Consider the following 24,229-nt stretch of genomic DNA (forward strand, 5'->3'; position numbering starts at 1 on the left):
CCTTTTTCCTTGGGTATAAAATGGGGATAATAGTATTCTACAGATAAAGGCAGTTCTGACAACTTTTATTAGTGGTAACCTCAGGATTTGCTAGTGAAGGACTCACGTGTAACATTTTATATGTATATTTTGTTTCATTTATTGTACTTTTCATTTATAGCTGACATCTACTTTCACAAGGGACTGAGCTCCTGGATATTTATAGGATTCACATCTTCACTTGTCCTGTCAATAAAGCATACGCACTCTAATTCTTACGTTGTTTGCACAAAAGCATGAGTCATCTGGAAAGCACATTTTAGTTAAGATTGGGTTTATTTATTTCTTAACTCTGTCATCCTTGAAAAGACTCTTGCTTTCTCAGATTTTAGTGTTGATCACTGCTTTTCAGTTTCCTCCCTAGAATTCTAAAATGTAAGAACTGGAGAATTGGAATTTGTACAGCTCAAGAATAAGAAATGTAGAATTGTAAAAGAGTAAAAAGAAATTAAAGCTTAGTCATTAGTGTAACTTTAAAAAAAAATTGCAATATAAAGATGCCACTCTTTCATATTAAGTGGATCAAGATATTGGTGTTAATTATAGGCACAGTTTCAGACTGATAAAAATGCTAACTAGAAAGCTATTGGATAAGTTTATGTTATTCACTTCAGCATGCATATACACATGAGAAAATAGTGTATCATTTGAAGGAGAAAAAATTATTTCAAGGTTATATTTACTATAGTTCAGTAGTTGTGTAAAGCTTTCTTTGTCCATCATTTGTAATCTTTTTTTTTTTGAACAATGTGATATTTAATAGTTTCCAAGAGTGATGAAATGCTTTTATTGTACAGAATTATCAAATTTGGGGTGGGAGGCAGCTGGGAGGAAACTTTGAAATCATCTGGAATTCTAGATTCCTGGTTTTTAATCCTTATTTCAGGAAATTAAAAAAATACTAATGTTTAGTCATATTCCAGATGTATTAAATTAGAATCTCTGTGAATGGGGCCTGAATAGTCTTAGTTTTCAAAACCTTCCATGATGTCAATGTCAGGATCATCCGCCTGTTTTTTTGTTTGTTTTTTTGGCTAACATTTAGAAAGGAAACACAGAATTGCTCTAGATTTTGGTGAAGTCACAGAGCTATTTACCTTCAAAATTGAAACCGAATCTTGGTCTCCTATTAAGCCAGTGGTTTCACTCCCACACTGCTTTCCTTTGGTTAGTCCAGATTGTGTTCTTTTACTGAGTTTATGTGGCTCCAAAAATCCTTGGGGTAGACTGATTGTGTGTAGTCAGGCCTAGTTTTGGTGGCTGAGCCGGAGGAATATCATACATTTGTATTTCCTGAAACACTGGGGAGTGCGTAAAGATGTTGGCACATCCCCTATGTTCCTGAGCTGGACTGGTGGAGCTTGCCCATAAATAATAGAGCCTTCTGTGAGCATGAGGAAGTACAGTGACACTTCTAAGTGGTTACTCTCAGTTTTATGCACTACGTATTAATTAAATTATATTTCACATTATTCAGTAATAATAGAATGTATGTATATTGGGCTAGTTTTAGTTATGGGACATATATTAAGTTTATTTTAAAGACATTAGACTAAACAATATATATTCTGTATTAAAGCTCATTTAAAATGACTTTGTAATATTAATTCTTACGATTTTGTTCTTATTTGTAAACAACAATATAATTAATATACTATCCACCACTAATTGGCTTTCTGTGTATGTCAGAATTTTTAAAAATAGGGAGTTATAATATTGTCATGCCATTAAAGCTAATGTCCACGTGAATGGCAATATGGAAAAAATGTGTTTATAACCCTTTTATGATACTGTATATTCTTTGCATAAATACAGTTTATTCTAGGTTTTCATCGCCATGTCTTGCTGTGTTGGGACAATGTTATAAATCTCAAATGGCCTGTGGCCAAGCGTGGATCAGTGTTAGGCCTTGAAGGCCTTGTTGAACACACTCACTCTGGGATCCTACTGTGCTTCTTTACTTCCAGACTGACCACTGCTCTAAGCAGGGCTGGGGCATTGCCTGGGCTGCCCGAGCCCTTGAAGAAGAAGCACCTGGACTTCTCATGATGGGAGGTCAGAGTCAATGTAAGTGACTTCCTAATTTGGGGGGCTACATCCCTTCAGTGATTCCGATCTGTATGAAGTCAGCATATAAATGATTATTTCCAGTGTCTGTTTTATGTCATCATCATACCCCAACATAATGCCATTTGGCCTAAAATAAAACGTTAGAAGTATTGCTCAGGTAATAAATTCTTATATATCTTTGGTGAAAAACATAGTACAAAATACGATGCATTCACTTTTTTTTTGTTTCCTTAGGATTACCCATAGATATTTTTAATTCTGTGAAAATACCACTTTGAGGAACTTGGAGTTACTTTGAAACTTTGTGTCAAATGTAGCTCAGTGAAAACTTAGAACGTTTAATTTAAAAAAATTTTTGGACTTTAAAGCTGAGCATAAATGGACTCATAAATGCATAAGTGGGAAAAGCTGCTAAATTTGAGAATAGTTTTAATTTTGATATATTTGAGCATTGTTGTTAAACACTGTTGCTCAGTACAGATTTCTTTCTTTTCAATGTTACTTCCTGAATTCCCAATCATGTAGTAATTTCCAAGGTAGCAACTTAGTAAGCTGTTACAGAAAATACTTAGTATATGTTCAAATGGATAATAGAAATAGTAGAAATAATGTTTGTTTGTGATAAATTACAGGAGACTAGGGTTGGATTTTTCCTTTAGGGCAGAATAATGAGGTTATAATAAACAAAGATAAGAGGAGAAAATAACAATAGCATAGAAAATATTAAAATAATATCGTTTTGTTGCCATCAGTTCCTGAGGATCTAAATCTCTTTTCAGATTGTTTTCTGTGCAGTTTATAAGTTATAAGGTAACGGCATTTAAAGACGAGAAGAAAATTCCTCGTGCACAGTTGACTCTGGTGTAAAATTATAGTGCTTCACTATATAGAAGGGAAAACAACGTTCTGCAGTGAACAAAGATTCAAATTCGTTTATATGTTTTTTATCTAGTGGCTTGGATCTAACTCTAATAAGCATGTCTGAGCTGATGTCATATAAATGAATGTTTTACGTAATGCTAATTTCCTTAATTGAATTCATCCTATAAAGTATTCAAACAGAGAGTCCTGGAAGAGCATGGGAATAGAGAAAAAGGCCCCAGGTACAGCTGAAGTTCCCATCCCCACATTACTTACTTAAGTGTCATGTATGTTCTGTGAGCACCAGCTCTGACTCCCTGCCCTGCCTGCCTTCCCATGATGTTGTGAAAACCACATGGGACCATACATGTGAAAGCACTTTGTTAACTGCAACAAGCTGTAGAAAATTTGTTAACCTTTTGGGTGCAACACTTGGAACAAAACGTTTAAAATAATCTGTGTATTTTATTCAGCAAGTTTAGAGAAGGTTGTCTTCTTTATATATAATTTACATTTTTAAAAAGAGCAAGAAACAAAGTCATTAATATATAGTGGGCTGAAATACACGGAATAACAACGTACATGTTTGGGAAAAGCAGCTTTAGTTACCATGGCCTAGCCTGGGATTTTCATTAGCTTCCTTTCTCTCTCTCCTCCGCAGCCCTCTCTCTAACTTCTCCCACTTCTGCCTCTCCCTCTCTCCCCCCACCCACTTACTCTCCAAGGTTGGTTGGACTTTCTTGTCTGTTTCCTGACCTTGAGTTTTATACCTTGCGGGCCCGCTTCTTGACGGGTGTTATATCACTTAGACATCTGGCCGGGTTTGTATGAGTTTTTTGACATCTTCCCCTTGATGTTTTGGAGTAAGACAGGGAGAAGTTCGAAGCTGCTGGGCCAGAAAAAGGAGCGTAGTCTTTGGTCCCCAGTGAGTCATGAAAGCACAGGTAGTGTTGACAGGTGTGCATAGGCTCACTTCAGCTGGGACTGTTCCTTGGTTTGAAACGCTTTAGTTAGACCTGTCACTACCATTTTCAGTTAAAAATGATTTTCAAGAAAAAAAACAACAAAAACCCCACAAGACATGTTTAGAATGAAAACTCAGAGAAAAGCAGAAATAGAAAAGTAATGCATAAAACGGAAAGTAAGCAGAGTTTGAGAAGAAATACATAGAAACCTGCATTGCAAAGGTGAATTTTTAGATTTTTAGGTGGGAGATGTGAGGAAGGCTGTTGGATGAGAGAGAAAGAACAAAGAGAACTCATTTACCAGGGTTTCTCTGGCTTGTCAGGGCTGTTTTCTGAAAAGCTGATGGCGGGGGGGGGGGGGGGGGGGAGGCTCTGGAATCCCGGGGAGCAGTGCACACCAGATGCCCTATGCCAACCAAGAACATTGCAAAGGTAGAAAAAGGGCCAAAAATAAATGGGTAAAAGGAGGTAAGGAACTCATTTATCTTGGCACTCATAGTTTAAACACAAGCTAAAGAGGAGTATCTGTTTTGAAACTATTTAAACTTATTAGCATGAAATACTTGCTGTGATTCTGTGTTATTGGTTGTTTTTGTAACATGTAGTTTGAAAGAGTGGATAAGAAAGCTCAGTGTTTGCTGAACACTGTTTACCATTCTGCAATTACCCCAAGGCAGAAAACTGGAGTTGCTTTTTCTCCATTTTCCCTCTCCTTCATTTCTTTATTATAGTCATCCTTTCCCTTCTGTGCCTTTCTTTCCATATCTCTTTCTTCTTCCTTTCCTTCCTCATTCTCCATTCTCCTGCCCCTAGATTTTAGAATGACTTCCTTAGACTTACAAGCCCTAACTTGACAATGGGACATCTCAGCAGGGTTCTCCTCCGACATATCAATGATGAGTAATACCAATTCAAAAGAGACTCACATGCCATCTTGAATTTTCAAAAATTCCCTGCTGCCTAAAGAAGTTGATACTGATAAAGACATGAAAGTTTAAAACAGAGCATTACTTCAGCAATTTAGGCTGTGTGTTGGCATTGTCTTATAATTTTCAGAATTTATGTTTATGTAAAAGCTGGGAAGTTTGGAACCTGTTCTTTAGATGGAGGCTACTCTTCTCGGAGGGTCAGGCACTGGTGCCAGCCCAGGATTGGAGAGGGTTGGCCTCTGCTCACCGGAGGTTCCTCCCTTTGCCTGGGCTGCCATGTGTGAGAGAGTGATCGCAGAGCTGCTGTAGTGTACCTCTGTCTCTCAGGCAGGGATATCAGTAACTAGCTTGTACATGTCTTTGGAAAAATTGCAAAAAGCTACCCCCACTGAACAGAAGAATTGCAACAGGCACGTTTCCTTTCCGGTGTGGCTCAGCACTGAGACCAGCCTGGATATGGGCCCTCGTTTGCCACCGGGAACTGTTGCACAAGTATAAACAGTACAATCTTATGCAGCAGTCCTGCCTCCAAGCCATAGGGCGATGGAAGAATGGGAGATTTCCCTAAAAATGACGATGCTTTGGAATTAGCAGGTTATCACCATTTCATCTGTCAGTTTTCAAAGTGTTAAGCAACTTATTATTTAAAGTACTATATACATAAAGTGCTTATTTTAAGTAGGTAGGCACATGGTATGAATTATTTGAAAAGTGAAATATAAGATTTGTTTCTATGCTATTTAATGAGGCGTTGGGGTAGGGAAATATGGCAAATTAAATGAAAGATTAAATTGTGAATACTCTCATGGGTCAAAGAGTTGGTGGCAGTAATTATGATTTCCAGCCTTGGTAGCATTCCAGATTTTCTGATAGCTTAGGAACTTTAGGAACATACCGATTCCAATAAAAGTAAAATATGAAATGTGTGGTGTGTGTGTGTGTGTGTGTGTGTGTGTGTGTGTGTAGATCTATCATCTATCTGTCATCTATATATTTTTAAAATATTAATTCACATTTTAAGACCTTACTGAGGAGATAAGCAGGGTGGGAAACATTTCTGGTTGAAAACTTCATACCCTAAAGCAGTGATATCCCTCTTAGCTGCATTTAAAAATATGAGAAACTATATTAAAACCCCAAAATAAATGCAGTTTGGATATAATGTGGTAGGTAATTTCCTTTTATCCTCTGGCTAAAGTTCTTATCTTATGGGGCCAGGAAGACCATCGGGGAGGGTGACGTGGGGTGGGAAGCAGGAGGCTGCTCCGTCTCCGGAAATGGAAGGCAGAAGGGCGAGTCTTGAGCATCTTTTGGTCCTATTTGCACAATCCAGTGATGAAATCACCTGAGTTTCAGGGATCCCTACTGCTGTTCTGGACATGGCAGCTGGCATTAGTGCCATGTATTGTTTTCATGCCACCCAGTGGTGCCATGCCAAAGCCAGACCCCAAGAACTCCTGGCCAGCTAGCTGTCCTGGGCAACTCTGTTGTTTTATTAACTTTGCAGTAATGGAACCTCATTGTTTACACACTTGAACAACTATAGTTTTGAACTCTACCTATTAAGTCATGATAAGGTTTTATTGCAGTAGATGAATAGTGTATGCTATGTTTATGTTATACATTTTTTAAAAACAAGCCCAGCTTCCTTATCAAAAACAAAAAGTAGTAGCTCTAGTGGTTTCTTATTCATATCTGATATTAGAGTTTTGAAATATGAACTGATGTTATTTTACTTAGAAACTAAAACAGAACTCTAAATACTGGAACTAACTTTAAGAATTAAAAAAAAGCAAGTATATGCAAATTTCAATTAGAAACTTTTACATACCATAAAAAAGACATGGTTTTGTAAGATATGCTATATACTAAAATCAAATGAAGGGCATTTGCTTACTCTTTTATTAATTTCTGTTTTCTTAGACTGTTTTGCAGGAATATTAAATTATGTTTGATACAGACGAGGGACCTTTATGCAAGTTTAAAGTAAAACTAAAATAAAAGCTATTAAGATTATCTCTACAGCATGTTAAGGTGCTTAATTCCCTTTGGACCTGGAAGTTTTACTAGTGTGTTTTTTTCTGCTCTAGTTGCAGCCATAGACCAAGTGACAGCATCACTGTTTTTAATAAAAAGGATTAATAAAAATGCAACTGGATTAAGCATTTTAGATTCTCTCTTCTATGCTTAATATCAGAGGATTGGCTTGAAACCAGTATACTATACATGCTAATTCATTGCTACTTTGCTTGAAGTAATGTAGACGATTACCTCCTCTGAGATTGTTCACCTCGGGTAGTTATTCTCAGCCAGGAACAATTTTACCTCCTGGGGACATTTGGCAATGTCTGGAAACATTTTTGGTTGTCACAATTTGTGTGTGTGTGTGTGTGTGTGTGTGTGTGTGTGTGTGTGTGAAGGGGGCGATTTGCTACTGGCATCTAGAGAGCAGAGGCCAGAGATGTTGGTAAAACATCTTACAGTGTAAAGGAAAATCCCCCACAGCAAAGAGTCATTCAGTCCAAAATGTCAATAGTGCCCGCAAGGTTAAGAAACCCTAATCTAGGAGTGTTTATGGTTTGGCTTCTTCCTTATTTCTTCTCTTTTGACTTTTCCTTCTTTTTAACCAGGTATGTCTAGCTTGGAATGGAGAAGAAGTAATAAGTTTCTGTTTTGTGCTATGTGTAATCTTTTCAAAGTCATTTCCCAAGATATGGTATTGTACAGAGTGAAAAGGAAGTCAGGAGACATGTACTGTAGGTATATGACCTTGGACATGTCATGTCAACTCTTTCATTTCTTTATCTTTAAAAATCAAAACTGAATAGGATCTAAGGATTCTTTTAGACCAGTGGTTCTCAACCTTTTGGCCCTTTAAATACAGTTCCTCATGTTGTAACCCCAACCATAAAATTATTTTCGTTGCTACTTCGTAACTGTAATGTTGCTACTGTTATGAATTGTAATGTAAATATCTGATATTCAGGCTGGTCTTAGGCGACCCCTGTGAAAGGGTCATTCGACTGCCAAAGGGGTCGCGACCCACAGGTTGAGAACCGCTGTTCTAGACCAACAAAATCAAAGTAATTTGGCTAAAACATCTTCAGCCTGACATGAGCACCTCCTCTGTATCAAATAACATGCAGAGTGAAACAGTACAGAAGATCAGATGGTGTCATTCCTCATCGCTGTGCGTAGGCAGCAATGCCCGGGATTTAACTGGGGAGACAGACATGTAAACAGAAGTGACTCCACTGTGATAAGTGTCTAATGGAAGTGTGATCGAAGTTCTACAGAGCAGGAGAGGACTGCCACAACTGTGATAAAAAGAGAGTTGGGTCAGTTATAGGAGAGACGGTAGAATCTGACATGGCTATTGGAGGAGAGGAGGGATTTGCCAGAAGACAAGGAAGGGCATTCTAGGCAACAGGAATGGCGTAAACAAAGGCTTAGAATTACGGAAGCCCTGGAATGTTTGGTGATGTTAAAAAGTTTCAGGATGGCTGGGACATCGTCACTCTTCTTGCATCACTTTAAAATATCACACATTTTTAAGGCGACGGAAAGTCAGTATGACCGTTCATCCTTACCCCCGCACACCTGAGCCATCCACCGTGTGTGTGTCACAGGCACAGACAGCCTCAATTACAGGCTGAGGATTCCTTCAGGCTCCTGTCTCTCCTACTTGTTTTAACTTGTTTCCGATCTGCTGCTTCACTGTTAACGCTGGGACTCGGGATGCTGAGCTGTCGGGAAAAACAAATCCATATTTTTAAAAAGTGCCTGATTTCTCCCCCCATCAATTTCCCTTGAAATAACTTTGAATTTTAATAACTCCCCTGGGGCAGTGGACTTGGGTAATTAAGACATCTGAGTTAATGCACAAACGCAAGTGAGCCAAGTACAGCGCCATCCCATTTGGCCCTCCTAAGACACGTAGAGAACCTGATGGCAGAAATAGTGCCGAAGCTTCTGGCACAGTGGGAAGTCACGCAGCACGGATTTTTGGCTTCGTGTGGTCAAATGCTGCTGAGCATTGCTGCACGATTGGTTTGCAGCTTGGCCAAAGCCACCATCACAGTTTTCTGTTGCAGCTGGGAAACCAGCATCTTCCCTTAGAGAAGGTCATAAAAGGAATGAGAGTGTTCTGAGGGAAATTAATCTTTCCTCCGTGAAGAAGTCCACGCATTTTGCATGAGTTTTCCCTCAGCAAGTCTGACTTTTCTCGGGAGAGGGGAGTTGAAGAGGAATAACTCCTTCTGTTGCTTTCCTTTGGAAATATCCAGATAGAAGATGAAGTTCTGTAGTAGCTATCACAGCGACTCCAAGAGAGTTCAGGAAATCTGTCTTCTGTTTCCAGCCAAGCAGCTGACTTCCTGTGACACTTAGTTCTTGATGTCTGAACTTCTTCTAGAAATGCATCGAAGAATACCTGCTGCTCATTGCTTAGGAAGTAATGTCTGTAGAGTAATTGAGAAGAAAAAGGTTGCATCACACAAATAAGTAGTTTTCCACCCTTGATATCAGTGAGTTCCCTGTTTATATGTTTAAATTTTAAGAAGTCTGACACTTGGCAACTTTTTCTTTTCCCCACTAGAATGTAAAATTCATGGTTAAATGCTCTTTCTGAATTTGTCCCAACCTCACTTAACCTAATAAATATCCCAGAAATGAGCCAGCTTGGCTGGAGTTGAATCAGCACAGCTTTGCTAATTTGGTCATTACTAAGCCAACACTTTTGAATCTGCAATGAGCTAAGGGGGGATGTTCAGAAATCAAGACTTGGGTGCATTCTCCCAGAAATCACTGGAGTTCAGCTGTCTCTATCTGCTTGGTAAGAACAGGAGGTACAAATAATTGTGTTCCAGGCCAACACATCCCCTTTGGTATATATAGATACCCTCAGTGGTCTTTGAGGAGGGACTATAACACAGAATTAATGCCCAAGCAATTGGGTGTGACATATGAGGGTTTTAAATGTTTTGAGTTCTTAAAGACTGTTCATTATGCAATAAGTGCATATTCTTTTATTTATTAGATTTTGTTTTCTATGTGAAGAATCATCTTACTTCATGTTTTAGAGCAGGAATAAAGTTTTACTGAAATAGCCACACTCATTCATTCACATGGAGTCTGCAGCTGCTTTTTAATTACAATAGCTGAGTTTAGTAATTACAACAGAGAATTTATAGCCTACAAAGACTGAAATAAAAATATGAACTGTCTGGCTTTTTACAGAAAAAGTTTGCTGACCCTTGCTTTAAAGAATACTTTTGTAAACAAAATAAATTTCTGCAATTTAGAGAAATTTTCTCAGGGTGATCATTCACCTAGACCTGTGGTCGGCAAACTGCGGCTCGCGAGCCACGTGCGGCTCTTTGGCCCCTTGAGTGTGGCTCTTCCACAAAATACCGACTTCTGCACATGGGCCACGAAGTTTCAATCGCACTGTATGTGCGCCCCCACAGGTGGTATTTTGTGGAAGAGCCACACTCAATGGGCCAAAGAGCCGCATGTGGCTCGTGAGCCGCAGTTTGAAGACCACTGCCCTAGATGAATGAAATTCTTTTCTTTTGAAGAAGTGGTAACCCCAAATACTTTCTTTTCATTGTATTTGCTTTATAATACCTGAGATTCTTTAAATATGCAAATGTTGAAATAATATGTAAATGAAAATATGTATCTTATGATGTATAAGCATTCCAGAAAAAACATGCATATGGCAGTATAGTGATTATAAAGCGATATTGTCACCAGTTATTTTAAAGAAATGAATAAATAGCATAACAATAACAAGAGCAAATGTTTATAAAATGCTTATTCTCTGTTAGACACCATTTAAATACTTTTTAATTCCTTTCATCAGCAACCCTTTCAGGTAGAATGATTATTTTCCTTGTTTTATATAGGGCATTTTTTAGTTGTGAATACAGTTGAGGAATTTACTTTGTAAGAATAATATTCTAATAAAATACTCATTATTTATTTCATGGACTTATTAATACAAATGATTCGTTAAGTTTCCAAAAATTGCAAAGCCAAGGAACTGACTATATATTGTTGAGAATGATAGCAAATGGTTTTAAAACAAAGGAAAGTTATCTCGAATTGTAATCTGGCAGTTTTCAGTTATGAGCTTAATTTAATTCTCTTAAGCTTTTGAGAGGCTTAATTTAATTTTTCAAATATGACTAGGTTTCTGCTGGTTTTATTTTTCTTTTCCTTTAAAGTTAACACATTCAAATGTGCCCATATTGGAGACTGCAGTGGCTGGCTTCAGATTCTCCACCAGGTAGTTCTCCATTAAGGAGTTCATTCTGAGATACGGCACTCACACAAAGATGACGTGGCCTGGGCAGAGAGAGGTTTTCAGAAGGTGGTGGATAATTGATAAGCAGAGGATGTAGTCCTCTGCATGGCTTTTAGTAGAAAACAGAAGCTATGCTATGCTGATTATAAGAATGTCAGAGGAGTGACTGATAGAGTTTGACTGCAAGTAGAGGCACCAATTGAGACTTAGCTTTGCATGAAAGTCAGACAAGGATTGGACATTATGGAATAGGGAGTGAGGTGTTTGCAGTTCAGCGTTTAACACCACCTAGCTTTGCCTACTCAGGAATTTATGTTGCGGCAGCACTAAGGAGACAATGGAAAGAGGTGGGAAGCAAAGGCAAAGAATGCCATCAGAGACATTTGAGATCAGAAATTCCCCTGGTTAGTCCACATTCATGAGAACCCCCCCATTTTTTCTTGAATCCATAGTATTGCTATTTCAGCTATTCAGCATGTCACCATATGCTTTTAACTTTGAAATGTTATTTAACCCGTTGAACTGGGGAATTCTTATTCAAAATATATTTTGTGGGTAGAAAGTGAGCGTTCCTAACAAAAAGTATTCCCCATCCCTGAGTCTCATCATTTTTAACTATACAGCTGTTTACATCAAGATAAAAGATCAGAATAATAAGAATGATTTGTAACCCTTTTAGCATCTGCAGTAACCATGCAAATTTGGAAGATAGAGCTCAGTCATGAGTCAAGAAATAAAGACAGAGAATGGGAAGTTAATACTGTGTTAAATGGAATGTTCTGACATTCATATTTCAGATTTCCTCTTTTAGAATTTGTTTGTAAGCTGTTGGTATTAAAGAAATTTATAATTACTTGTCAGAAAACATATTTAGAAATAATAATAATTTAATCATCACAAAATTAGTTGATATGATTATGAAAATTATAATTTTATAGTAGTTCTGTATTATTTATGAAATTATCAATGTATTAATATTCATTTTAATACATTAAATCAGTTATGAGTTCTCTTGTCTGTGAAAAAAAGTCTTCCATTTTGTATATAGTCATTTGATATTTTAAACTGCCTCCAAAGATCTGATATATATATATTAGGGAATACTAGCCATAAGAAAAGATGAAATACTGCTATTTGTGACAACATGGATGGGACCTAAGAATATTATGCTAAGCAAAGTAAGTCAGTCAGAAAAAGCTAAGAACCATATGATTTCACTCATATGTGGGATATAAAACTGAAACCCATAGACACAGATAATGGTATAGTGGCTACTAGAGGAAAAGGGTTGGGGAAAGGGGTCAAATATATGGTGATTTGACTTTGGGTGGTGGGCACACAATACAATATGCATGTACACTTGAAACCTATATGATCTTATTAACCAACTAGAGGCCTGATGCATGAAATTCATGCAAGAGTAGGCCTTCCTTCCCTGGCTGCCGGCACCGGCTTCCCTCTGGCACCCGAGACCCAGGTTTCCCTCTGGCCACCAGCAGGCACCCGGGACCCGGGCTTCCCACGCAGCCCCAGCTTCATCCATAAGGTCATCAGGTCTAATTAGCATATTATGCTTTTATTATTATAGATGTCACCCCAACAAATAAAACAAAACAAAGCTTCCTCTGAGACAATAAGCTTCGTCGAATTGTAGAGTGAATTGTGACATTGAATTATTTGAAGTATGGAAAAAAACTTTGGAAGCTAGAGTGTAAATGTTGGTCAGATATAATACTGCTCTTCCCACCTGTACAATAAGACACTTCAGTTATCCGGGCACTTTACTATTTCTGATTAGAAGGTTCAAGCAGCTTTAAGTCTATGAAATTTCTCAAAAAATTCTTGTACAAGGCTTCACAAGTTTATATACTTCTATATGTGCCCCCCAAACTCAAAAACAAATGAGAAAAAACAACAACAACCTTACCAAACCTAAAACAACACCCTAGCTCATGTGTAATTGTTTAAGCTTCCGTTGCATGCCGGTGGTGGTCACTCAGTCTCATTTTGCATAACTGTTTAGTAAGTTCTCCTCCCGGTCTGGTCAGTTTGTTCTCAGACACTCCCTGGGATGTTATCTGGTGCATGAGGGCGGGGAGGGTAGGTTGTTCTGTGACATCATGGTCTTGGGGGAGAGGAAGCCTCAGATCTGAGCCTTGGCCCTCGGTTCACAGTGGCCTCTGTTGGGAGGTGACAATTCTGGTCTTGTGCCCATTGCTGTTTCCTTGGCTGGCGTTCACTGTGGAAGTCAGGGATGATGAACTTGTGTCCCCTCTGACGCAAACCCCATAGACCAGCGGTCGGCAAACTGCGGCTCGCAAGCCACATGCGGCTCTTTGGCCCCTTGAGTGTGGCTCTTCCACAAAATACCGACTTCTGCGCATGGGCCACAGAGTTTCAATCGCAATGTACGTGCGCGGCTGCACGTGGGATTTTGTGGTATTTTGTGGAAGAGGGGTTGGGGTTACTAACTTGCACTGGCATTATATTCAGAAGCCCACATCGGCGGGAGTCCACTGCACAGGTACTTCTTCCCTCGCAGATTCCCAGGTGCCCTGTGCACTCAGTTTTGCTCTCAGTGCACCTGAGCCGCTCCCCTCCCCGACACATGGGGTGGGAGCTGGGACACTCTGATTTCCCTGCTGGTTCAAATTTCTATGCACTTGACTTCTCTTTTCTGTTTTGCTGGATAATCTTCTAGGTCGTGTCCATCTCCTTCTCATGGTGGCATTCATTCTTTCTTTTTAAGTGCAGAATGCCTGCTGGGAAACTTGTCATCATAGAGAAAAAATTTTAAAAATTCAATGATGCTTTCAAAATATCATTTCTGTAGTCTCTGATATGTGACTTAAGTCTACTGCACTAGTCCAGGCAACTAGAACTTGGAGGATGGAGCCTCCATGTCAGGTAATGATTCACAACGTCTTTAAAAAGGTACAGAGAGTGGTTCTCAGAAATCAGACTCAAAGAACTCATGTCCAGCTTCAGAAGAATGTCCCGGGAGCTGACGACAGAGAGAAGGCAAGAGATAGAGGAACAGGTCTCTACCACATGTTTTCTTTACACAGTTTTAAAGGTGATACTTTTATTTCTTGTCATCCTCTAGAAGTGACCAGTTAGTATTTTTTAAAAATATATTTTTTATTGATTTCAGAGAGGGAGGGAAAGGGAGGGAGAGAGAGAGAAACATCAATGATGAGAGAGAATCATTGATCGGCTGCTGCCTACATGCCCCCTACTGGGGATCAATCCTGTAACCCAGGCATGTGCCCTGACCAGGAATTGAACCATAACCTCCTAGTTCATAGGCTGATGCTCAACCACTGAGCCATGCCTGCTGGGCAGTATTTTTAAATATTATTTTGAACTGACCAATTCAAACATATTTGATTGATATGTTTCAGTCCACTGTAATTGAGATTAGGAAATATTGCTTTATTTGTAGTGGTTTTGATTGTATTTCATTATTGATCTCACTCCAACAGACTCCAGGATTACCTCTAACAAGCCTTCTATTGGCTTTGTCCCCTTGTTAATGACCTTCAGGAATCCAGTAGATTTTAATGTGTTTGTCACAACGGCTACAGGATCCCATAATAAAAAGATAACTGTAGTGTTTCTTATTGGTTCAAAATATCTGGAAGCTAGTCATGAGAAATGAAATAAAAATGTTAAGATTGATGAATCTGAATCAAAATTTTGTGTTTCCTTCATTAGGGAGCAGTCAGTATTTGGGGGTTTGTTATTTTGTTAAAGTGACTATTAGAATGAAAAATGAAAGCTCTATAAAAAAAAATAGCAGATGATATGTCAAGTGCCTGAACTGTTTCTGGAACTTACATATAAAAAATTGAACTTTAAAAAATCAGCAGTTACTTTCATTTTGCAGATAAGGAAACTAAAAATCAGAAAGGTTAAGTCACAAAACTAAAAAATAGTCAACACCCATGCCTTTTCATGTTATTATGATTCAGTAAATAGATCATGTTACAAATACCTTGTGGCAAAAAAAAAATAAAAAAAAAATCTAGTGACAAAATGTTCAATGCTTAGTTATTTTAGGAATACACTGAGAAGTTATGCTGAAAGAGCCACTATTACCTGACATCAGTCTCTTGTACTCTACAAATATGTAAATTGAATGTAGTACTAAGTAAATGCACTTGATCTAAGTTTAAACCTTTTTAGATCTTAGTATTATACGTAAAATAAAATTCAGATGTAGGAACCAGACCAAACAAACATAGTTTGGTGAACTATAAGGTAGATACTCTTGTACACATCACCCAGGTCAAGAAATAGAGCATTTCCACTGACCCAGAAGCCCTCCATGTGCCCTGCCCTCCTGATTTTTATAATAACTACTTTTCCCAATGTTTTTATCAGCTGAGAGTACAATCCGAGACACTATAGTTTAGTCTGGCTCATTTAAAAATGTAATATTTTAAGTCTCTTTTGATCTACAGGTTCCCCTTCAATCTCTTTCTTTTCCTTATAATCTACCGGAGGAAGAACATGCACTCTTTAACTGGTATTGTTGACCATAGTGTAGGTTTTGCTGATTCAGAGGCTGGTGATGCATTCCACCTGCCCTCTGCCTTCTGTGTTTTCTGCACCTGGCAGTTGGATCGAGCTGTGTCATCAGACTCAAGTTAGATTCCTCTGGTGGTGGTTTGTTCTCTTATTGGTGGTTTGTTCTCTTATACATCATTGTCTGGTTTTAACTTTAAAAAGTATATTAGTAGCTGTTGATGTTTATTGATTCTAATGACTAGTAATTCCTTGAGAGTTGCAAAATGATGCTATTTTTTCATTGATATAAATAATTTTATAAAGAAATACTCCTTCGCTTCTATTTTTTGGTTACTTGGAGGTATAGTTCATATCAGAAAGACAGAATAAGATTTAATTCTCCTTATTTGCACAATTTTAAAATCAATAATTTCATTTCCTATCATCCTTTAAAAAAGATGTTAGTATTTTTAAGTATCTTCATGAACTGACTAAACATATTTGATAGGTTTCCATCCACTACAATTAAAATGAGGAAATCTTGCTTTATTTATAGTGGTTTTGATTGTGTGTTGTTGTTGTTTTTGTATGGTTTTCGTAGTGGTTGCTCTAGGCATAACAATATACATTTGTGGCTTATCCCAGTGTACTGGTGTCAGTATTTTACTACTTTGAATGAACTATGGAAACCTTCCATTTAGTTTCCTTTACCTTTCTCACATTTAAACATCATTGTCCTAAAAAGTGTATGATATCACTTGTATGAGGAATCTAAAAAAGCCAAACTCAGAGAAATAGAGAGTAGAATTGTGGTTACTAGGGACTGGCAAATGGGGAGATGTTGGTCAAATAGTACAAAATTCCAGTTTAAAAATGACTAAGTTCTGTCTCAAAAGGTACCACCTACTTCTCTTTAATGGCTGAGTAGTATTCCATTGTGTTAACGTATCAAACATTTTTTATCTACTCAACTGCTTATGGGCACTTGGGCTGCTCCCAAATATTGGTCATTGTAAATAATGCTGTAGTAAACATAGGGGTGCAGATATCTTTTTGAGTCACTGTTTTGGGTTGCTTTGGATATATTCCCAGAAGTGGAATCTCTGGATCATAAGGCAGTTCCATCTTTAATTTTTTGAGAAAACTCCATAGTGTTTTCAAAGGTGGTAGACTGCTTTCCCACCAGCAGTCTGCTAAGGTCCCCTTTTGTCCACATCCTCACCAGTACTTATTTGTTGATTTATTGATGATAGCCATTCTGACAGGTGTGAGGTGATATCTTACTGTGGTACAAAATAAACTAACAAAATAGAAACAGACTCATAGATACAGAGAACAGACTGAAAGCTGGCAGAGGGAAGGGGATTAGGGAGCTGGGTGAAAAAGGTGAGGGATTAAGCAAAAAACTAAAACAAAACCCACAAAACACCTCATAGACACAAACAACAGAATGGTGATTACCAGAGGGAAACGAGGATGGGGGAGGTGGAGGAAGGTAAAGGATGGATAAATGGTTATTGAAGGAGACTTGATTTGGAGTGGTGAACACACAATACAATATACATAATTGTAGACTTGAAACCTGTATACTTTTATTAACCAATGTCACCCCAGTAAATTCAATTTAAAAGATTTAAAAATGAGCAAGTTCTGGAGATCTCATGCACAGCATGGTGATAATAGTTAATATTATAGTATCTACCTGACTATTGCTCAGAAAGCAGGTCTTAAATCTTCCCACCACAAAAAAGAAATGGTAGTTATGTGACTTGTGGGAGGTGTTAGGCAATGCACTATATCAAATCAATTCAACACGTTGTACACCGTAAAGTTACACAATGTTATAAGTCAATTATATATCAATAAATCTGGGAGAAATAAGTATCATTATCTTGAGCATCAGATGATGCTATAATTTTTGTTCCAATCATCATATATGTTTTATATAACTCATAAGGATAGTCTCTTATATATGCCCCAATTTCTGTTTTTCTTCCTATCTTCTTCAGGCTCAAAGATCTCTTCATGTATGATTTATCATTGTTTCTTAGCTTATTCACTGGAAAAACTAGGGAATATTTTGTATTTTTAAAGATAAAATTCCTGATGAGTTCATTCAGATAGTACTGCCAGTTCAAATTTTGGATGTCTGGGATTTTACTCAATCCCTTTATTTCACTTCAGTTCTCAAATACACTGAGGATGTTAGACTATTCCATAATTATTCTATCACACCTCTGACACCCAACATTCCCCGAATAACAATGCTAGGACAATTATGACCAATTATGATTACTCAAAACAATAAAACGAAATGTTTTTGCACAGGATACATTAACCTTTTTTTTTTTTTTTTTTTTGGCCAGAGCTTACAGGCATAATGTACAATATTTGATTCCTTCTAACTTTCATTTCTCTTTATTCTGCAAGTGAAGTACTTATTTAATACTCCACACAAGTTTTTCTGCTGCTGTCCCTCTAGCCATTTTGGTTGTCTGGAGTGTGTTCTAGTAGATTCCTGAGGAAGGGTTAAAGTAACCACATTCTTTGAGTTCTTAACTGTTGATAACAGTTTGTATCCTTTATGTGGGAAGTTGGTTTTGTTGGGTAAAAATCTTTGGCTTGTATTTTCATTTTTTTGAGCATTTTATGTCTGTGGATATTAATTATGGTTTCCTGGAAGTTTTGTCTGTATTTTCTCAAAGGTTCCTTTTCCTGTTTGTTTTGGCTTTTTTTTTTCCCCTCTCCAACTTGGATACATTTCTCAGATGTCTGATGGTTCTTTACTGTCCAATCACATTAACTGTGAAGTTCCGAAGAGCTGATTGGAAGCTTTGCGTGCCTGCGCGTGTCTTGCCAGTTTTTGAGCTTCACTACAGAATGGTTGTGTGACTAGCTAGTCATTCACTGTTTCTTGGAGTGATTTGCTACCTCAAAGGGTCACCAATATTCTTCCTGATTATGGATGCTGCTGGTCTTATATTTGTGGGACAGCTAAAGAGGGTTATGGATCTCACTGATGCCTGTACAGAATATCACTCGAGACTTCTGTTTTGAATATCACTCTTCATCCCGGGTTTATTTTTTGGTTAGTGTTCCCTAAATCTGGCATCTTCCTGGTTTACTTTTCTCCAGAATTTATAAAAATGTCTTTCTTCTGGGTAGCTTGACAGATCTGGATGGGGTAGAGTCTGGGGCTATAACTATTCTTTAAACAGATTGTCAAGTGACCCTCCTGTTTTCAGCCCCAGCCACATCTCTGCCTTTCACTATCCTTGCAGCTCTCCACACTTGAATCTTTCTTGGTTCTACAGGGCAAGTTGACTTGTTTCCTCTTTGTTATTTCTGTAATGTTTATCTTTTTTCCATTCTGGTATGGCCTTACATGCCTGTGGTGGCCACTTTCTTGCATTTTGCTGTCACTTACTATCCCTTTATCAACTTCTAATTTGGATTGCAGATGTTTTCTAGTTTCTTTCAAGATGATGGCTAGACTTTCTTTTTTGTTTATTGTTTAGGAGAGTTTTGAGAGCACTACAAGAATACAGAACTATCTTTACATATCCATCTTGAAATGAGAAGTTTACAGCTATATCCTCAAGAATCCCCATGGACTTCCCATACATAAATTGTAGACTCACCGCATTGGACACAATTAATATATTACTATTGCTAGAATTTCTTTTCCTTTGAATTTCATGCTTTTCATGACTTGTATTCTCTTACAGCTTCCTTCCTTTTTTGTCTGTTCTTATGGTGCCAGTTTTATCCATAGTATCCCTTCAACATAGATATAACCCAGGCTTTTATAATTATTACTCTTCTGTCTTTCCATTAGTAATCACTTAGACTATAACTTCTAGCTTTAACCCAACTGCAGTTCTAACTATCTTTTTATTGGACATTTTTATTTACATGTTCTATCCATTTTTATAAAAGTCAAATAAATTAAAAAATATCTTCCTTATATCAGCTTCCCCTCTTCACCTTTCTATTGAAGGCTATTATAATTTCCCTATGCAATCAAATTTGACAGTTTAGAATTACCTACAGTTTACATACTTAATTGAAAATTAAGTCAGTCCATTTGGTTCCTACTTTAAAATTGTATGTGATTTCATTCAGTGTTTTCTTTCCATTGCTGTTGTTTGATCCAATTTGTGCTATTTTTTGTTTATTCTAATAAAAGATATACTTCACACATTTGTAAAACTAAAGAAATCTGAGTGTAAATTCCATCACACTAATATAAGAAAGTTGAAATTCTTAAGAAATGTACAAAATAGCTGTTTCTGTCTATGCACACATAGTATATCTACATCTATATATGTGTATATTTATACATGCTATATATGTTTATATATGTACTCACATATACACATACTAGGCATAAAAATAATGAGAGGTTGATAATTTTATGAATAAATTTGTGGTATGGAGAAAAGTTTATTTCCTAATTTGTTCAAAAAAGATTTTTCATTAATATGCACATGTGCAAAGTTGAAATTGTTCCAAACAAAATACTTTGAGATTTTGCCCTTCTATATATTCCTCTTTGTGTTATTGTTAGGAAAGACATGTGACCTATTACCAATTTTGTAACATCTATTTTTTTTAATATATTTTATTGATTTTTTACAGAGAGGAAAGGAGAGGGATAGAGAGTTAGAAACATCGATGATAGAGAAACATTGATCAGCTGCCTCCTGCACACCCCCTAATGGGGACGTGCCCGCAACCCAGGTACATGCCCTTGACCGGAATCGAACCTGGGACCCTTCAGTCCACAGGCCGACGCTCTATCCACTGAGCCAAACCGGTTACGGGCCATTTATTTTATTAAAGAGCAGAATGCACATGGCCAACCTTTGTTATCTAATTTTCTGGCTGAGTAAAGTACTGGATGGGGCCAGACTTGATTACATTTGGTAAGCATTCACAATTTATTGGATTATTTCTTCCTGGTATTTTATATCCTGACACTTAACTGGAGATATTACGCATTTGCTTAAATCTGTCCCTTAAAATTGCTTATTTTACTTACTCTACGTACACATTTTATTGTTAGAATATAACATGATTTTTTTTATCAGAGATTTCATGATTATTTTACATCATGTAGATCTGAGAATAAAATACATATTTCTGTTTTTTCAAGCTTTGCTTTGTAATTGGGTCAGGGTTACATGAAAATTAAAAATGGCTGTCTCAGCACTTAAATTTGATAGACATGGTTTGTTTATTTGTTATTTTGTTGTACTATCTGAACACAAAGCATTTATTGAATAAGATTTTGCCATTATGATAATTCATAGGATTCTACTCTTTATTTACCAGTTTATAAAAGAGAGTCCTTGAGAAAGGATAATTCCTCTGAGGGCTACAGAATAAATTGAGTTTGTTCTAGTGATGAGGCAAGAATTAAATTTTAGGAAGAAAGTAGAGGTAAATTGAAGACAAGAACTTGTTTGAAAGCATATACAAAACCTCTACCATGAATGAATAAAACAAAAGTGCCAACCATTATAGCATAGCTTAGAATTTATGAGGAGGGAAACAGAGGACACGGTATTTGATGAATGACACGGCAAAGACATATTTCAGTAATTCATTGGTGCTGAAATTTAGCAATTGATCTATTTAGCACTACATATTAACAAATTATTGTGATTTTATAGCCCAGTGCTAACATGAAAATGTACATAAGTTTGAAGTATATCCATTTGATAAAAGAACTTAAAATTCAGTTAAAAATAGAAAATAGTTATTCACATGAAGTACTCCCACATATAAGGAATAAATGCTTAACCAAGAGCTGTTAGTTATTAGCCTTCCTTCCTTCCTTCCTTCCTTCCTTCCTTCCTTCCTTCCTTCCTTCCTTCCTTCCTTCCTTCCTTCATATTTTCTATTTTTTTACTTTTTAGGTGTTTTTTTTTTCTTTTGAGATTGTAAAACATAATTATTGTATTCAAGCTCTTTTTCTGTTTGCTATTTTGTACTCGTTCCTTGACGTTTCTTTTAAATTTTGGAAGCTCAGTAAAAATGAGGAAAAAAACAATATTTGTTATTTGAATTGTGTTGCTGCCTATGTATTTCTTAAGCCACTAGACCAGCCGTGGGCAAACTAGGGCCCGCGGGCCGGATCCAGCCCGTTTGAAATGAATAAAACTATTGGAAAAAAAGACCGTACCCTTTTATGTAATGATGTTTACTTTGAATTTATATTAGTTCACACAAACACTCCATCCATGCTTTTGTTCCGGCCCTCCGGTCCAGTTTAAGAACCCATTGTGGCCCTCGAGTCAGAAAGTTTGCCCACCCCTGCACTAGACATTACGTAGTGTTAGAATCATTGGCCTTAAAGTCCCTCCAGTCTGAGTTTAGGTCTTGGCTAGGACACTTACTAGCTGTATGATCTGGACCCAGCAAGTTGCCTTCTTTTAAATAATAATAGAAAAAATTGAATATTTACTGTGTTCCAATTATTCTTTCCAGTTTTAGTTATTAATCCATCTATTCCTTACAAAACCTATAGGTATTATTAACCCATTTACAGATGAAGAAACAGGAGACTAAGTAGCTTTCCTGAGTCTCTTCATCAAGGATATCTGCTAATATGTTCCCCAGTATCTCCCCACAAGACTCATGTTCCCAACAACTTTGTCACTTGTAGTTGCCAAAATAGATCTGGTCATTTCATATCTTGGTGGCTTTGTACTGTACTTCCCTCTGAGGTCTTTCCCACCACCCTCCGTTGCTTTTCCTGCCTAACTCTTCATCCTCCTCTAAGACCCAGTCCAAACCTTGTCACCACTTCCAGCAGAAAGCCTTGCTTCTCTGTCCACCTTTGGCTGAGTTCAATAAAGGATGCTGAACTCCTGTGGACTCTTTACGTTTTATCTTTTCACTTTGCAGTATAGTTATTGCTTTATTTGTCTATTTTCATGATCAGGCTGAGGCAGAAATTATGACCTATTTTTCTGTTACCAGAATCTAGCTGCATACATTTCAGGATAGAGTAGGGATTGTGAGAAGGATATATATAATTTTTTAAATTATAAGTTGTATGATTTGAACAATACTTCTCTTAGGTTTGCTTCTTCAGTTGTACAAAGGGCTCAATGTTATTTCCATCCTCGTAGGATAACTGTGAGAATTGAGATAACATATGTTAAGGGCGCACATGTCATGGGAAGGTTATTCAAAAAGTGAGAGCTGCTTTTCTGATCATTGTGAGTGTCCTGGATTATTCACATACGTGGGCTTTCTAAGAACACCACACTATGTAATATACTACTAGTCCTGATTATTTTCTCTGATAGAATAGAGTACTTTATTTAATGGTTAGAAAAAGAACTTATATGCATATATGCATAATCCATGGACATAGACAATAATGTAATGAAGACCTGGGGGGGATGGGCCTGGGGTGGAGGGAGTCAGTGGGGAAAAGTGGAGACATCTGTGATACTTTCAACAATAAAGATAAATTTAAATATATATATATATTTATATATTTATGATGTTTTAAACAACATGGAAAATATTTAAAAGCAGGTAACAAGGAATATATTCTAAGAAACCAGAAACACCAATCAGAAAGGACATATGCACCCCTATGTTCATAGCAGCACAGTTTATAATAGCTAAGATTTGGAAACAGCCTAAGTGCCCATCAGCAGGTGAGTGGATTAGAAAACTGTGGTACATCTATACAATGGGATACTATGCTGCTATAAAAAAGAACGAACTCTTACCATTCACAACAGCATGGATGGACCCGGAGAACATTATGCTAAGCGAAATAAGCCAGTCAGAGAAAGATAAATATCACATGATCTCATTTGTGGAATATAATGAACAGCATAAACTGATGAACAAAAATAGATCTAGAGATAGAGAAGCATCAAACAGACCATAAAACTTCAGAGGGAAGATGGGGGGGGGGGGGAGTGATCAAATTAAATTATTGAAAAAACAAAAAAAGCAGGTAACAAAATTGTGTATCGTTTATACTCATATTTAGTAAAAGACAGTACCATTTTCTAGAGTGGACATTTTAAAAAATTTAAAGTAAATCATTTTAAAAATAAATTGTATTTTAAATTTTAAAAAAAAGGAGCAGAGCAAATTCCTTCAGTTATCAAAATGAATAGTACATTCAAGTTCCTTTTATTCTTCCTTAAATTTTCAATATTTTTCTGGGTACTTTAAACTAAAATTAATTGCCCTACAAGATTAACTCTATTATTCATTTGCTATACTCATCATATAAGAAAGGATTGCTTGCTCATGCAAATAGAAAAAGTGCTTAGATGGGTTTTTCTCCTGTTGAATCTAATCTATAATAATAAAAGCATAATATGTTAATTAGACCAGATGTCCTTCTGGACATCCTTCCGGATGACCTTCCAGAGGAAGCCGGGGCTGCGAGGGAAGCCCGGGCCCGGGGCGCACACTGGCAGCCGGAGGGAAGCCTGGGTCCCAGGCCGGCCACTGGCAGGAAACCCAGGTCCCAGGTGCCAGAGGGAAGCCCGGATCCT

At 37.2% G+C, this 24,229-nt stretch overlaps 1 protein-coding gene across 3 annotated transcripts in view; it reads left to right on the forward strand.

The window, feature by feature from the left end:
* The window catches only part of TLL1 (tolloid like 1), a 170,855-nt gene that overhangs the window by 31,139 nt on the left and 115,487 nt on the right, over nucleotides 1–24,229 (forward strand). The window contains exon 2 of one of the 3 annotated variants that reach the window (XM_059697780.1): nucleotides 2,007–2,106. The exons of the other annotated variants lie outside the window; for them this stretch is intronic. Within the exon in view, the coding sequence (XP_059553763.1) occupies nucleotides 2,085–2,106 (22 nt within the window). The 5' untranslated portion in view covers nucleotides 2,007–2,084. The remainder of the gene's footprint in view (nucleotides 1–2,006; nucleotides 2,107–24,229) is intronic. 3 annotated transcript variants of the gene reach the window in all.

The sequence above is a fragment of the Myotis daubentonii genome, chromosome 5, assembly GCF_963259705.1.
Source record: "Myotis daubentonii chromosome 5, mMyoDau2.1, whole genome shotgun sequence".
Taxonomy (NCBI): domain Eukaryota; kingdom Metazoa; phylum Chordata; class Mammalia; order Chiroptera; family Vespertilionidae; genus Myotis; species Myotis daubentonii.